The sequence below is a fragment of the Bos taurus genome, chromosome 11, assembly GCF_002263795.3.
Source record: "Bos taurus isolate L1 Dominette 01449 registration number 42190680 breed Hereford chromosome 11, ARS-UCD2.0, whole genome shotgun sequence".
NCBI classification, from domain to species: Eukaryota; Metazoa; Chordata; class Mammalia; order Artiodactyla; family Bovidae; genus Bos; species Bos taurus.
The window spans coordinates 2,459,877-2,476,049 of record NC_037338.1 but is presented as its reverse complement, the minus strand read 5'-3'; the positions used below and the strand labels follow the sequence as shown (position 1 = coordinate 2,476,049).

At 49.0% G+C, this 16,173-nt stretch overlaps 1 protein-coding gene across 2 annotated transcripts in view; it reads right to left on the bottom strand.

Moving 5' to 3' along the window:
• Positions 1-8,753: 8,753 nt before the first annotated feature.
• The window catches only part of NCAPH (non-SMC condensin I complex subunit H), a 33,442-nt gene continuing 26,022 nt past the window's right edge, over positions 8,754-16,173 (bottom strand). For both annotated transcript variants that reach the window (XM_005212294.4, NM_001034213.2), the window contains 6 exon segments: positions 14,207-14,317; positions 12,815-12,988; positions 12,050-12,163; positions 11,627-11,715; positions 11,128-11,203; positions 8,754-9,251 (listed from right to left, as the gene is read on the bottom strand). In XM_005212294.4, the coding sequence (XP_005212351.1) occupies positions 9,192-9,251; positions 11,128-11,203; positions 11,627-11,715; positions 12,050-12,163; positions 12,815-12,988; positions 14,207-14,317 (624 nt within the window). In that variant the 3' untranslated portion in view covers positions 8,754-9,191.

The following is a 16,173-nucleotide window of genomic DNA, read 5'->3' as shown; positions in this document are numbered from 1 at the left end:
GTGGCCTTACAGACGTCTCCTGCCACCTACAGATACCCACGCGTTACAGGACTTTTCCCTGGGCCTCCAGAGAAGGGAGGACTGGAACTTGGCTCTACCAGAAATCAGAACCAGAATTCGAGTTCTCTGCCAAGAGGAGGTGATCAGTCTCCAATCCTCAGCTCAGGCTGAGGCCCTTCGACCAGACAGACTCCTGCGTCCAGGACCGGGGGACTAGAGGAATAGGATGGGATAGATTGAAAGGAGGGGTGAGACAAACAACAGAATCTCTGGTTCCTTACCCGGTCGGGGCACCCTGGCCAGTTGTCCGCGTCAGGAGACCAGGGACAAACGAGTCCCAGTTGCGGCCGCTGGGTCAGATCCATTGGCAGGCAAGCTGGTCCTGGAGTACCCCAAGCGGTCTGGATGTCAGCCCCAGTAAAAATGGGGGTGTCCCTTCATGGTCGCCAGTTGTTGTAGGAATGGGGGACCCCTACAGGGCCCCAAGACCGGGCTCTTGTCTAACACTTGGAAAAGAATTGTCCAAGGGGACACATGCTGACCAAGAAAGAGATTTTATTGGGAAAGGGCACCCGGGTGGAGAGCAGTAGGGTAAGGGAACCCAGGAGAACTGCTCTGCCACGTGGCTCACAATGTCGGGTTTTATGGTGATGGGATTAGTTTCCAGGTGGTCTTTGGCCAATCATTCTAATTCAGAGTCTTTCCTGGTGGTGCGCGCATCGCTCAGCCAAGATGGATGCTGGCGAGAGGGATGCTGGGAAGTGGACGGACATGCGGTGTCTCCTTTAGACCTTTCCCAAACTCTTCTGGTTGGTGGTGGCTTGTTAGTTCCATATTCTTTATCAGGATCTCCTGTCATAAAACAACTCATGCAAATGGTTACTACGGTGCCTGGCCAGGGTGGGTGGTTTCAATCAGTGTGCTTCCCCTAACAAAGTGATGGGACCAGACGCCATGATCTTCATTTTCTGAATGTTGAGCTTTAAGCCAACTTTTTCACTCTCCTCTTTCACTTTCAACAAGAGGCTCTTTAGTTCCTCTTCACTTTCTGCCCTAAGGGTGGTGTCATCTGCATATCTGAGGTTACTGATATTTCTCCTGACAATCTTGATTCCAGCTTGTGCTTCTTCCAGTCCAGCGTTTCTCATGATGTACTCTGCATAGAAGTTAAATAAGCAGGGTGACAATATACAGCCTTGACATACTCCTTTTCCTATTTGGAACCAGTCTGTTGTTCCATGTCCAGTTCTAACTGTTGCTTCCTGACCTGCATATAGGTTTCTTAAGAGGCAGGTCAGGTGGTCTGGTATTCCCATCTCTTTCAGAATTTTCCACAGTTTATTGTGATCTACACAGTCAAAGGATTTGGCATAGTCAATAAAGCAGAAATAGATGTTTTTCTGGAACTCTTGCTTTTTCGATGATCCAGTGGATGTTGGCAATTTGATCTCTGTTTCCTCTGCCTTTTCTAAAACCAGCTTGAATATCAGGAAGTTTACGGTTCACATATTGCTGAAGCCTGGCTTGGAGAATTTTGAGCATTACTTTACTAGTGTGTGAGATGAGTGCAATTGTGCGGTAGTTTGAGCATTCTTTGGCATTGCCTTTCTTTGGGATTGGAATGAAAACTGACCTTTTCCAGTCCTGTGGCCACTGCTGAGTTTTCCAAATTTGCTGGCATATTGAGTTCAGCACTTTCACAGCATCATCTTTCAGGATTTGAAAGAGCTCAACTGGAATTCCATCACCTCCACTAGCTTTGTTCGTAGTGATGCTTTCTAAGGCCCACTTGACTTCACATTCCAGGATGTCTGGCTCTAGGTGAGTGATCACACCATCGTGATTATCTGGGTCGTGAAAATCTTTTTTGTACAGTTCTTCTGTGTATTCTTGCCACCTTTTCTTAATATCTTCTGCTTCTGTTAGGTCCATACCATTTCTGTCCTTTATCGAGCCCATCTTTGCATGAAATATTCCCTTGGTATCTCTGATTTTCTTGAAGAGATCTCTAGTCTTTCCCATCTGTCTAGTTATTTCTCCACAGTTTATCACCCTTTATTAAGCGCATAAGCGCCAGTGTCTCCCTGCTTTTGGGGTTTTCACTCCTTTTCTCTGAAACGCCTATACACACAAAATTAAAATTGCATGCATTTTCTCCTGCTGATCTATCTTCTGTTAGGTTCTGTGTAAGAGGAAAACTCTACTCAGTAAAGTGCTAGTTCTACCCAAGGGACCATTTTAGTCAAAATTAATGAAAACCTCCCTGCCTTCACCCTTCTAGCCACTCAGAGACAAACTCAAGTTGCCTGCCTAATACAAGTGTCCCCCCAGGTAATTAACGAAAGGAGAGAGCAGACACTGACCACACATGAGGCCTTGATTCTTCCTAGTCACCCCCCACACCCTGCATGGGAAGGAAGACAGAGTAGCAAAGGGAAACAAACGGTATATTACATGTGCTGCAGGAGAAACCCACAGAAAAGTCACTCACGGTGGTGGCTTGGAACTCTGGCTCATAGAGCATCCTCAACAAAGAGCAGTCAACGTGTGGGAGGATGGCAGGACAGAGGAAAGCCTTCCCAGGGAGCCAGACATGGGAAGGTAAACATACGGGAGGAGATAATGGACAAGGAGTGAGCTTCACTTGTGGATTCCTCTGGTGCCGTCTCTGGGCTGATAAGAGTCTGCCTCCAGTAAGAGGAGAATTTATAACCTGCCTTTAAGTGAAAGAGGGGGAGGATAGAGGCAGCTTTTCTTTTCTTTTTTTTTTTTTTAGAGGCAGCTTTTCTGCACTTCTGCCTCTTCATTGCCTTCAACTCTGAAGCACGTTTATGCCAAAAGGCACATTTTGGGGTGATGTTTTGATTTCCTTTGCTGGCTTCGTGCTTAGGCTATAATAAAACCATTTTCCTGCTACCTCTGTGGAGTTTAATGGGTTTGGAGAAGATCGTGCTTTTTATTGTATTTCCCCAACACCTCTCTTCTGCGAGGCTGCCCTTGATGAGTTCTTGTGGGGAGCCCTCCCACCACTTGGTGCGTTGACCCGAGCCGGTGGCTCACACAGGCTCTGGGCTCGAGAGGTCCGGGTGGACTCCAGGACAGAGCGGCCGAGTGGAAACCAGGGACAGCAGGATTCAGAGAGATGGGGTCATGCTTGAGGGCAAGAAGACAGGACAAAGTGGTGGGAGGCTGGACTCCACGAGGCCAAGTTGAGGCCAGCGCCAGCCAGGCTTGGAGGCCCTGGGACTCTCAGTGCCCTGTGGGAGGGGCCAGCCAGGGTCAGCTGAGCAGAGAGACACAGGGGCAGGACCCGGGGGCAGGGGGCACACAGTTGACCTCACTGTAAGCAGAAAAGCAGAGAAGAGACCCCCATCCAGCGTCATGTATCCTTTCAGATAACCAGTCCATTGTAACTCGCGCCTGGAGGGCACGTTCTTTTCAGCCAGCTGCGGGTGCTGACGTCCGTGATCTGACATCAGTGTCCCCGCGCCGCTCCAGCCCCGCAGTTCCTGAGGCCGACTGAGTGCGTCTGCCCGGCTGGCACACTGGAATCATTGTTCTCAGCAGATGAAAACCAGGCCAGCTGGAAGAGGTCCATTCAACCCCAGTGTTTACATATGAGGGGCCCAGGGCCAGAGCGACAGGAAGCGACTTGCCCACATCGCAGAACGAGCTGCTGGCAGACTCAGGCCTGCCTGTGGATCTCCGCCCACTGCCCCAGGCAACTCCCTCCACCCTGCAATTGCGATAACTTACAGTGTGGCCATCCCAGATGGATGGATATTGGGGTGCCTCCACCTTTGGGCTGTAGTGAATAATGCTGCAGTGAACACGGATATGCGAATATCTCCTGGAGAGCTTGCTTTCAGTTCTGTGGGATACATACCCAGAAGGATGACTGGATGATATGGTAGTTCTAGTTTTAATTTTTTAATTAATTATGGCTGTTTACTTATATTTAATAACTTCATCAATGGTAGACATTTAGTATTTAGATATTTTAATTAATTAATTAATTAATGCTGTAAAGAATGTTCTTTACAAGCCTCTCTGCGTACCTAGTTGAGTATGTCTCTAAAAGAAAGATCTAGAAATGTCATTGTTGAGTTGGAGGGTGCCTATGTTTGTTATGAAATATCTACTGCCCAATTGTTCTCCACAGAGGCTGCAGCAACATCCACTTCTCCCAGCAATGGGGAGAGAGAACCAGTTTCCCCACAGTCTTGCAAACCCTTCATAAGATCTTTCATTCCCCGCTGTTTGATCCCTTTGCTGCCTTGACTTGCTTTTCCCTGCTGGCCCGCATCTCCTCGCCTGCTCTTGGTGTGTCCTCAGGGGTGAGCTGCCTGACTGCATCTGTGTCAGAGGATGAGACTCAGCTTCATCTAACAGAAAGGGCCACGTCACTGTGGTTTCAACACAGTGCTTTTGTTTTCACATCAAAGGGATTCTATCATAGGCTGTGGGGGACTGACCTGGCTGCTGCGGGGTCACTAAGGACTTGGATTCCTTCTGTCTGTGTCTTCTGCATCCCTGGGATGTGGCTTCCATGCTCAAGGTTGCCTCCTGCTCACCTTGCACCCACAGTCTCAACCGTGGTTAGGAGGAAACAGAAGAGAGGCTCTCTTAAAAAATGTTTCTGGGAATATTGCGTGCGTGCGTGCTAAGTAGCTTCAGTCGTGTCCGACTCTTTGAGACTCTATGAACTGTACCCCACCAGGCTCCTCTGTTCATGGAATTCTCCAGGAAAGAATACTGGAGTGGGTTACCACGCCCTTCTCCAGAGGATCTTCCCAACCCAGAGACGGAACTCCCGTTTCTTAGGTCTCCTGCCTTGCCAGGAGGGTTCTTTACCACTGGCGTCGCCTGGGAAGTCCCTTAAGTAACCATCCTCAGCTCCAAACCCACGACCTATTCTCTTTTGGGCGATGCTGCGTCCAGCGCACTGCAGACCACATTTCCACCTTGCCAGCCGCTCCTTGTCAGTTGATGCCAAGGAGAGGCACGTGAGGAAGGCTGCAGGGCTGCAGGAAAAGTGACCTGCCCCGTCACTTGCTTCCCCATCCTGTGAGGGTTCCCAGCGACTCCCACCCCACCCCCAGCAGCAGTTATTCCTTCCTGAGGCTGCAGTTTGTACATTTCCCAACACTGAGCCCCAGCCTCACTGCGTCCCCGTCAGCCCAGGTCAGTTTCCGCTCTGTGGAACTCCTGTTCAAAGTCTCTTAAGTTTTTCTCTTTGTGCCCACGGCTTTCCCAGTCCTTGCCTGGTTGCTTCTGGCAGTTGCTACTTACTTACCTGATACCCTAGAATGAGTTCTCTTCTTACCCTTTCAGTATCAACAATTCTTTACACCCAGTAAGCAGTTCTTACTACAATTTCTGTGTTCATGTATCGGATTTCTATCTCCTGACTAGTCTCCTGATGGTACAACTCCCGTCTTGATTTTAACATAAGGGGGGACTGAGGCCCAGAGGCAGTACCATAAGGTTAGCACTCTCATTCATCTGTAAGAACAGAGAGATGGTTTTCCAACTGGGCTTCCCTTTTTTAAATTAATTTTTGTTGGAGTATAATTGATTTATAACGTGTTAATCTCTGCTGTACAGCAGAGTGAATCAGTTGTAAATATACGTATTATTACAGACTGTGGAATAGAGTTCCCCATGATATACAGTTGGGCTTCGCGGGTGGTGCTAGGGTAAGAGAATCTGCCTGCCAACGCAAGAGACACAAGAGACATGGGTTTGATCCCTGGGTTGGGAAGATCCCTTGGAGGAGGAAATGGCAACCCACACCAGTATTCTTGCCTGGAGAATCCCATGGACAGAGGATCCTGGCGGACTGCAGTCCATGGGGTCACAGAGTCGGACACGGCAGCACACACACACACATTGTATACAGGGTGTTCGTGTTGTCTGTTTTGTATATAGCAGTGAGTATAGGTCAATCCCAACCTCCCAGTGTATTCTTTTCCATCCTAGGCCTCCATATTGACACAGTGAAGCAGCTGTGTTTTGGCCAAGACACCCACGTTGTAGCGGTGTGTCCACCTCCGTGTCTTTTCTTCTTTCCTCACTAACCTACTCTCCTGGCACATGGGAGCTTTCCGCCTCCTGTCTCCCCATGACCTGTGTTCCTGCCTCATCGCTCTTTCTGCAAGCTCAGACTCTCCTCATCTCCTTTCCCTCCAGGGCTTGGTCCCTCTGCTCCCTGCTTCTGCAATATTTGTAATTCCTGAGGAACTGTCACCAGATCCCACTTTGGGAAACCCAGTCGTATGTGAATTCCACTCATTCTCATCCAAGGAAAACTGTCCCTAGGAAAAAGATTTCTGTCATGAAAAATACTCTGGGCTTCTTTTCAGAAATCACGACGTTTGCCCCAGAGCCTCCTGATAAGCAGGGAAATTTGGGAGACTGAGCTCCACAAGGAAACCTTCCAACCGACCATCCCCAAAGAACAAAGGAAGTTTATCTTTATTGGAAATGCACCCCCAACTGCCCACTGCAGCACCACAAAGTCTGAACTGTCATTGCCAAGATGGGGCGGTGAAATTACAAACAAGGAGAGACGTTTAATCGAGAATGAACAGGATTAAGATATCAACCCGCTAAGAGAGAGGCCCTCCACGGCCTGTGGGATGACAGGTACAAATGCCATATGGTCCCATTTAATCTGTAAGGGTTTTTTTCTCCCTGATTTGAGGATTTTATTCCTTTGAAAATCTTATAAAGGGACACAAATGCAACCCCAACATCTTATTTCATAAACCTTTGATTGAAAGTGTTAGTTGCTCAGTCGTGTCCAACTCTTTGCTACCCTGTGGACTATAGCCCTCCAGGCTCCTCTGTCTGTGGAATTATCCACGGACAAGAATACTCGAGTGGTTGCCATTTCCTTCTCCAGGGGATCTTCCCCATACAGGGATCAAACCAGGGTCTCCTGCACTGCAGGCAGATTCTTTCCACCAGGGAAGCCCAAATTTTTGATTAGGTCCTATTTATATTTGCTTTTATTTCTATATGCAGTTGCCCAACTTTCCCATCAGCTCTTTTGATCTGAGATTTTTTTTTTTTTTAACAAAAAAAACACATTAACAAAGAAAAACAGTGTATTAGCCTGCATGGGGGAGAAACCCACATGAAGAGTAACTCCAGTGGCCAAATGAATCCTGGCACAGCAACCATGTGAAGGAGGGGGAGAAGCTTGCAAGAAGCAGGGTGGAGAGAAGAGGAATTCATTGAAGAAGCTGTTACCACCCCTGCCAGTTTTATTGGCAGACCAATTCAACGGACATGAACTTGGGCAAACTCTGTGAGGGACAGGGAGGCTTGTCCTGCTGCAATCCATGGGGTTGCAGAGTCGGACACAACTTAGCAACTGAACGACAGGCCCTGGCCAGGCCCCACGACAGAGATGTGTGCTGGACACAGGAGGGGCTTGGCTGGCGATCGCAGTGAGAGGACGGGCGCTCCCCAGACCTGGAGAGAGGTGCTGCGGCTTTGGCCCAGGACGGGGTGTGGATTCTCACTCAGCACTGCTTTTCCTCCTGAAGCACGTCCATGGGTCTAAACCTCTCCATTCGGCAGCCTGGGTGGTATCTTGGACACAATTTGGAAAGTACATTCCTCGGGAGACGGGATTGGCTTAAGATTTTTTATGTGGACCGTTTTTAAAGTCTTTACTGAATTTGTTAACAATATTGTTTCTATCTTGTTTTGGTTTCTTGGTTATGAGGCATGTGGGATCTCAGCTCCCCGACCAGGGATCAAACCCACACCCTCTGCATTAGAAGGTGAAGTCTTAACCACAGGACTGCCAGGAAAATCCCGGGACTGGTTTTTGTTTTGTGTGCTTTGGGGTTTAGGAGCAAGTTATTATCAGGAGTAATCACCAGGCACATCCTTCACTGCTTCTGACCGAACATCCAAGCTATTTACCCCATGGATGGTGACAGGGTGCTCTGGCAGAGACCCAGGACCTGCCAAGGATACAAGTATTTGGATCAACATCTCCAAGTATGGAGCCTGTGACACGAGCACGTGGAGCATAGTAGCTAATAATAAAGATCTAAAAGCAGACTTCCTGGCTCAAGGCCAAGGTCTCGGCAGTTGGCCGTCTTCTCCCACGTGCGTTACTTTCTCTTCGTGTACCTGTCTCTCCTCTGTAAAGTGGGAGGGATAATACTTAACAGGATGTTCCTCACAGGGGATTCTGAAAAGGCTGAAAAGTCAGCCACAGAAAGTACTTAGTAGTCACTTAGTAAATGTTGGAAATTTTTACTCTTATCACCCTCTAGCAGAACTACAGGCCCAAGAGAACCAATCTTTTCTTTTTTTTTTTTAAAGCAAATCTGTTTTACTTGTGGCTGTGCTGGTCTTTGTTGATGGACTGGGTTTTTCTCTAGTTGCAGCAATCAGGGGCTACTCGTCACTGCAGTGCCCGGCTTCTCATTGTGGAGCATGGCTCTGGGTGTGCAGGCTGCAGCTGTGGTTGGGAGCTCAGCAGTTGTGGTGCACAGGCTTAGTGCCCTGCGGCATGTGGGATCTTCCCGGACCAGGAATTGAACCAGTGTCCCTTACGCTGCAAGGTGGATTCTTAACCACTGGACCCCCAGGGAAGCCCCTCAATGGACCCAATCTTGAAACCCCTATTCTACAAGACAGATCACCTCAGCCCTTAAGGATTTCCTGCCTGATACCAAACAAGTGTTAAAACCAGGTCTGATACTTATGTAGTGGGCATTCAGCTAGTTTGTAAAACAAATTATCAAAGGATTTTATTTTTAAGCTTATATACACATTCATGAGCATATATATGGTGTATATATGCTTTATATACAAGGTTTTGGTAGCTATTAAAGGACAAGTCCTACTGGGGAATTCTTTTCTACAAGAATAAAGTATGGAGAACAGAGCAATGGAGGAGACAAACTACATGGGTACGAAGAGTGGACACTGTTTCCGTAATCAGGGACGGTATCCTTGCCCTCTCTTCCCTCCTAGGTGGTCACCACAGAACAGAAAATTTCGATCAAGGACAGAGTTGGTCAGGGAGCTGGTTCGCAGACAGTGAAGGGGAGAAGGTGCGCTGGGAGAAGGCAGTCACGGCAGCCTCGCCTCGAACCCCTGGCATCTCAGCCCCAAGTGTGGGCATCCTGGTCACTGGGAGTGAGGAGCGCCCCACGAGCTCAGTCCTCCTGCCACACCAGAACATCCGAAAGATCCTTGGTTCCTTCCAGCTTCAGATTCTGAAGGAAGATCAAACACAGGTGAACGCTACTGCACAGAAGATACAGGAACCAGAAACCAAACTTGGAGGTAACAAGGTGGTAACCACAAAGAACCAGGCTTGTCCCCGTGCTTTTAAGTGACACTGTCAACAGCGACTGTAACCTGCATGAAAAAGCTGGCTCCAAAGCTCTGTCGACTGCTGGAAGGAAAGCAAAATGCAAGCCTGGCTCCTGCGACAATCTCTGTAAAGGACCAACGGCTGAGCTGGGAGACTGGGGGAAGCGACAGGGAGCCCACCAGGGGCCACGGCACAGGCACGTCAGCCCCATCCATACGTGGCCTTCCTGCCCTGCCCGAAACCTCCCCCTGGGTGATGCCCTGACACCGCTCTCTCTCTCCCATCTCTGCACAGGCCTTTTTCTGCCTCCCACTTCCTCTTGGACCCTCCCACCTCATGGATCTTCCACCAACCCTAGGCAGCTGTCCCCCCAGGGCTAAACAGCTGTCAGCAGCCCCTTGGCACACGGAGGCCTAACTGTACCCGGACCACACACCCCTTTCCAGGCACTGGAGGTAGGCAGGTGTGTTGGCACACCTTCCCCTGCGAAAGATGGAGAGCACACACCTCGCCTCCCCCATGACGGCCGAGGGGCAGCTCGTGACCAGGGGCTGGTGACGAGCCCAGATGGGATGAGAGGCTGGGAGGAGGCGGACCGCACCAGCGCCACGCTCTGGCACTAGGTGTGGTGTGAGACCTGTCTTGGTGGCGCTTAAGCTCTGAGTCACCGTGGATCCCTGGGGATTATCTGGTAGCTGTCAGCCAGTGCTGCCAGTGAGATCTCCTCAAACAGTCCAAAGGCCAGCCCAGCAGGTGCTGGTCTGGGAACACCTCCTGATTCTTCCAATGCTGAGCACTCCAGGGCCCCTTGGAGAAATCTGATCATAGCAAAGCAAGCAAAGCTGTCTCTGCTGCTGCGGGCGAAGTGGTGGCAGAGCATGCGGACCCAGTGAAGCCTGCAGTTGCTTGCGCTTCCCAGCACTGTCTGCCCGGCCCCGGCCGCCTGGGAGTCGAGGGAGGGTAATGAAGCCTCGCTCTCAAGCAGACACGAGGCCCTAGCCAGCGCTGACCCTCCAGCTGGCTCAGTGGTGGAGTCACTCACACCTTAAGAATCTGGACTCAGGGTGCTTCTGAGCTTCGGGGGTGGCACTGTGTTTCGGGGGCCTGGCTGGGCTGGGAGAACACACCCAAGGGGGAGCCCACAGCACCGACGTCCACGAGGGAAGCTGGCAGTGACACCATGAAGGCGTCTAGCTCCAGCCCTGGTGAAGATCGCGGCTTGTGCTACAGCCCAGCCGTGTCCTGGGCACACGAGAGGACACCACGCTTCAGGCAGCACCAAGTGCCCGGGCTTGCCGGCTGCTTCGCTGGGGCGCCTGCCTCCTGGAAGCGTCCACTGGGAAGATAGGTCCGGCCAGCTCCGCAGTGACTGCCCCACTGACTCCGCTCAGTCAGCTCTCCTTCAGCGTCTGTCTACTTGCTGCCTCCTCGCTGCCTCCTCGCTCCCCTTTTCTCCACCATGGTGCCCACCTGTCCTGACTTTCACATTGGAAGGATCTGGCCTTTGACGCCCAGTGATGTAAAAGCACCTTACGTGTTTTCAAGTTGGGAACCGACAGATCACAACTTCAACATCTAAAATTTTCCCACTGGGATCCTCCTCATAATTTTCATCTCTACTCATACATGTTGGCCTTTTTTCTCAGCAATTTTTCAGTATCTGGTTAATGCTCTGGGTTGAAGGTAGGTACTATGTAAGTCACTGCACTTAAGTTATCCCATAAAAAGCTCCTGTAGGCAGGCTGTAATAGTCCATGCTTACCAGGTCTACCTACCTTCTCATTGGCTAAATGTAGGAGGCACGCAAAGGCCAGAGGTATGGAGAGGTTCTGAGCCATAAGGGGAGGCAGGCTGTGAAAGAGAAAGGCCAGGAAGTATTTAGCTGTCACTGCAACTCCAGGAACAAAGGCGCTTTCATCAAGTATGAATACACATGCCTAGTGAATAAACTAATGGGAAACAAAGAAATATTTCAGATGCCTTTTAGAAGCAGGTTTTTCCAGTTTCTTATTTGGAAATATTTCCTGTTCTATTCCAGCCACTGGTACAGAAAAATGCCTTTTTTAAAGGTGGGCTACCTTAACTCATTTATCAATGCAGAGAAGGAATGGAAAAACCGCAAGAAGTGTGAAAATGGCATGTCCTGTGTGGAGGGGGGCTCTGTTACACCAACAACTTGGGGAGGAGCGGGAGGGGTGAGGAGGGGAGGGGTGAGGAGGGCAGGGGTGAGGAGCGCTGAGGCGGGGGGCAGGGCCGTCTGCGGCACGCACACACCTCTTCTGCAGGTCCTTTGTGAGACTGCTGAGTTTCTTGTCAGGCCCCTCCTCAAGGGGTCCTGCTTCTCCATCCTCACTGTGGTTTACCTGACAGAGGAAAGGACACTCCGGGATCAGAATGGGCCCAGTTTACTTTTTGACAGCAACGTAAACCTATGAAGCTGGAACTCGAAAAAGGAAAGCCTACGTTGGAATGAAACCGAAACAATGTCTTTGGTGCATTTGGAAGAAAAAAGATCCATCTGTACCACCTTCCGTGTGACCCGCCGGTTCACACACTTGGTCCACTTCCGTTTCGGAGGTCTGATGTCGTCCTTGTATTGCTGAACAACTGCTTTTCAGGTTGGCGCTACTGAAGCTGGCGCACAGACACGAGCCGCGCCCGCCTCGGTGCCGAGCACCAGAGAGAGGAACCCGTTACCTCTGCATCTGCCTGCTTGGGGGTCTCCGTCAGCAGACTCCACATGCTCTGCTTCAGCTTCTTCATGTCCATCTTTTTGGCAGTCTTGGCATACTGAATTTCAATTTTATTTACCTGAGAACGGTATGTGACAAGTAAAACTAAGCAGAAGAAGCATTTACCATCAGCTCTTTGAAAAAGTCTGGAGATGAAATAATGAATAAACCTAGTTTACACTACCAAGTTTGAGCTTTCTTTGGACGTATTAAAATAGAGTCCCTCGTTTCAATCTACTGATAATTTCTTTTTGATCAAGTACAGTCTTCATTAAGGGTACCCTGGAATTGCAGTGTAAAAGAGAAAAGTGAATCAAATATATATAAAAGCACCAAGCCTGCCATTTTGGTATGGAATAGATGCTTGATACATGTTAACTTTATATGAGTTGAATCTGGTCTAGATTTTCCAAAGCTACACCTGCCCTTACCCAGCCCACTTCTCTTTCTGCAGGCTTCACTCGCGTACTGCGCGTGCACAGCAGGCTTCTCCCTAGTCATATGGTTTACCACAATCTTTGGAGAGATGGCTGGTTCCACACAAACATAATCGGTATCAGCCCATTCTCTACAGCCTTATTTAAGAATCAGCCACTTAGAGAGTAACGGGTTAAAGTCAAGAAGGAAAAAAAAAAAAAAATCAAGCTCAGACTAATACGATTCTCATATAAGAGGCAAATTAAGCAGCTCTCAGGCAAACATCGGCTGTAACTCCTGGCTTCGTCTTTACCTTCTGAGGCTCAGCTACCAGATTTGACTCCCTGTAAGTGGTGATGTCCAACCCGTGGGCCTCAGATGCCTCGTTGCTGTCTTGTGTGGTCGCAGGTGGATGGTCAGAATGGCCAAGGGTTCCACCTGGTCCCTCAAATAAGTCATCAGACTCTTCATAATCGCTGTCAGCGGCCTGGGCAAGGAAATAGCTCTTCAAGTTAGGCAGAGCTGTGTGAGGGGCTCAGAAACAGCTTTGCAACAGATCCCATACCCAGCAAGAACAGAGCACCTGAGAGGTCATGGGCTTCGAGGTCCTCTAGTCATCTTCCTGTTGTGCAAAGACGGTACTAGGGAGGCATCTGTTAACTAAGACCTCTGCAGTGAGAGTTCAAAGGAACACGGTCATCACCACAGCGTCCTTTGTCTCTAAACAGTTTAGGATCTCCTTTTACAGAAAGCATTCCTGAAACCCCAGAGACGTGACCTGCCAGCTGGCCAGCGGCAGGGGTCCTGCTGGGAGCTGGTGACAAAGACATTCTTGGACTGAGCCCAGCAGAAACAGACCAGATCTCTGGGTGGGGCCTAGGAGGTGGTTTTTTAATAGGCTCTCCCAGTGATTCTTACGTACACTAAGTTTGAGGAGCACTGGTCAAGTGGCCAACTAGATTTTCACTAAAATATAAATAAAAAGTAATATATAAATAAAAATATAAAAAATAATATAAAATATAATAAATATAATATAAAAAACTATAAATAAAAATATAATATAAAAAGCTAACTCTCTTCCAAGAAAGAAAGTACAGTAAATAAACTGTTCTTCTATTCTTTCTCCTCTCCTCATTCTCAGGAACACATGGGATCTAATATCTCCCCCTCTGTCAGGCTATCTCATTCACAGAGTCACAGAAGGGATTCTGAGATTATCTAGTCTAAGCAAGATCTAAAGCGGGGGAGCAGTTTGTACAAGTTCACAATGTGTGAACCACAATCAGGGCTATAACGTGGTCTCCTGAGATCCACTCCATATACCTTTTCCCCGTTAGAACACACTGGCATCACACGTCTATGCGTTTTGTCTCCCCACCCAAAACTTTAGTTCCTGAGTGGGAAGAGCGTTTCTTTTCCTTTGAAATCTGAAAATAGCCAAGCTAAGTGCTTTGTACAGGATGAACACTCCATCCACACGTTGACTGGACTATGTCCGCTTTTCTCCTGCGTGCAGAGCTCAGCGTGAGGCAGGCCGAGGTCCGGCTGCTCCCCGGCTCTGCTCAGTTCTGAGGCTTGGGGCAGGGCAAGCACACACAGACCCCTACCGGATCAGAATGTCCTGCAGCCTTCTGCCTACAGGAAAAGACAAGGGAGGCAGAGACCCTGCCGAAAAGAGGACAGAATGCTTGCCCCTGCTTACCTGTAACCCAGGGCAGAAGTTGGAGGTGTCGTTAGGGTTGTTGTAATCGTAGTTTCCAATTTCTTCACAATGCTCGGTCCCTGCCTTCTGACCTTGGGCCACCTTCAGTAACTGAATGGAGCAAAGTACAGCTTCAGAGAGCAATTTCTAGAAAAGCAGCTAGTAGACTAGGCTAGCCTTCGGAGAAGGCAATGGCACCCCACTCCAGTACTCTTGCCTGGAAAATCCCATGGACGGAGGAGCCTGGTAGGCTGCAGTCCATGGGGTCGCTAAGAGTCGGACACGACTGAGAGACTTCCCTTTCACTTTTCACTTTCATGCATTGGAGAAGGAAATGGAAACCCACTCCAGTACTCTTGCCTGGAGAATCCCAGGGACGGGGGAGCCTGGTGGGCTTCCGTCTATGGGATCGCAGAGTCGGACACGACTGAAGCGACTTAACAGTAGCAGCAGACTAGGCTGGGGAGATGACCTTAGTTCCAACAATGCACATCCCAGAGCATTAGGGTCCTGGAAAATCACCTCACCCAGTCCACTTCTAACTCACCACCCAACTCCACTCTAGAGAAAGCCCAGGGCAGCGGGGCTCCTAGCTGCCAGCTATCCCAAAGACGCAGAAGCAGCCAAGCCACAATTAGGTCTGCCCACAAATTTATTTGAAAACATGTTCCTTCACTAAAAACAAAACCACCTACGCCTATCTGAAACGAAGTCTACTTGAGGCTGCTTATTGACTAGTTTTGACAGAACACTCACTCCCTGTTGTAACTCTCAGGCAGCCAGTCCCACTCCTGGGCCGTGACTGCTCCCCAGCAGCCCTCCTTTCTGCACCACACCCAAGGGCCAAGAACCACCTTCGAGGGGTCTCACAGAACAAGTCTGCCTCCTCTCCTGGGAGTGCCTGTCCACCACAGCCCTCCAGATTTTCAGGCCTTTAGGGCACTGATCTTCATCTAGGGTGTGTCTCTGGGGTGGAGGACATGAGATTAAAGGTGTGTACAGTTTACAGAAGCACACTGAATATTTCAGTATAACATAATATAATTATATACTCCAAAAGTAGCCCCCAAACCTCAATGTTTTTATAATACAAATCCAAAAATAAACAACAGATTTTTATTAAGAATTACCCACTTTCTCCCACTTTTCTTCATATGATGATTTCTAAATCCCTCCCTGTGTGGAATACTCTCGACACACTCTAAATTGTCCATAGTCTATTAGAAATGTTTCAGGAAGGGTATGTGAGACCCCTCATGTATTCACTGGCTGCTATTAACATCGCTCTTTAAGATATTAAAGAGAATGGGTGGTTGACCTGTATAGTCTTTATCCAGATTGGGTCTTTGCTTAATAATCATTTGGTGTCTACTTTCTGCTATTTAATAGTCACTTTTCTAGTGTTGCTCTCCTGGAAAGAAGAGGTGAGGAATCCTGGGCTTCTGCCTGCCTGCCCTGATAAACATGAAGGGAAATTTGTTCCTGTGGATAATCAGAAGCAAGAATTCTTTCCTCTCTAAGAAACAATGATGGGAAAAAACACACAAAATACAAAAAAGACAATTCCTGGAGTGCAGTGATGCAATGACCTTGTTTTAACCATTTTCACATCTGAAAATGCAAATTACCACCTAAGCCACACCCTTCAATGTTCATATGGCTTGAGAGAGGAGGAGGTGGCTTGTGGCTTGTGGCTAGGAAAGCGGCTGAGGCTGGGTCAGTTTGGTGGGGTGTCTCGCTGTCTTCCTTCCGCCCCCCAGCAGCCTGGCTCTGCCCCTCCACCTCAGGGCTCTGGTTTCTGACTCGAGCAAACAGCTGCGTGTCTGACACTGACTGTGGCCGTGGCTGCTTCTGCTACTGCGACTGTCTCTCCTTCTGCATTATTTTAAATTGAGGTTTAACTGACATATAACATATTCATTCTTTCCACATTTTTAAGAGCATTTCTGTTAACTGAACAGTACTGA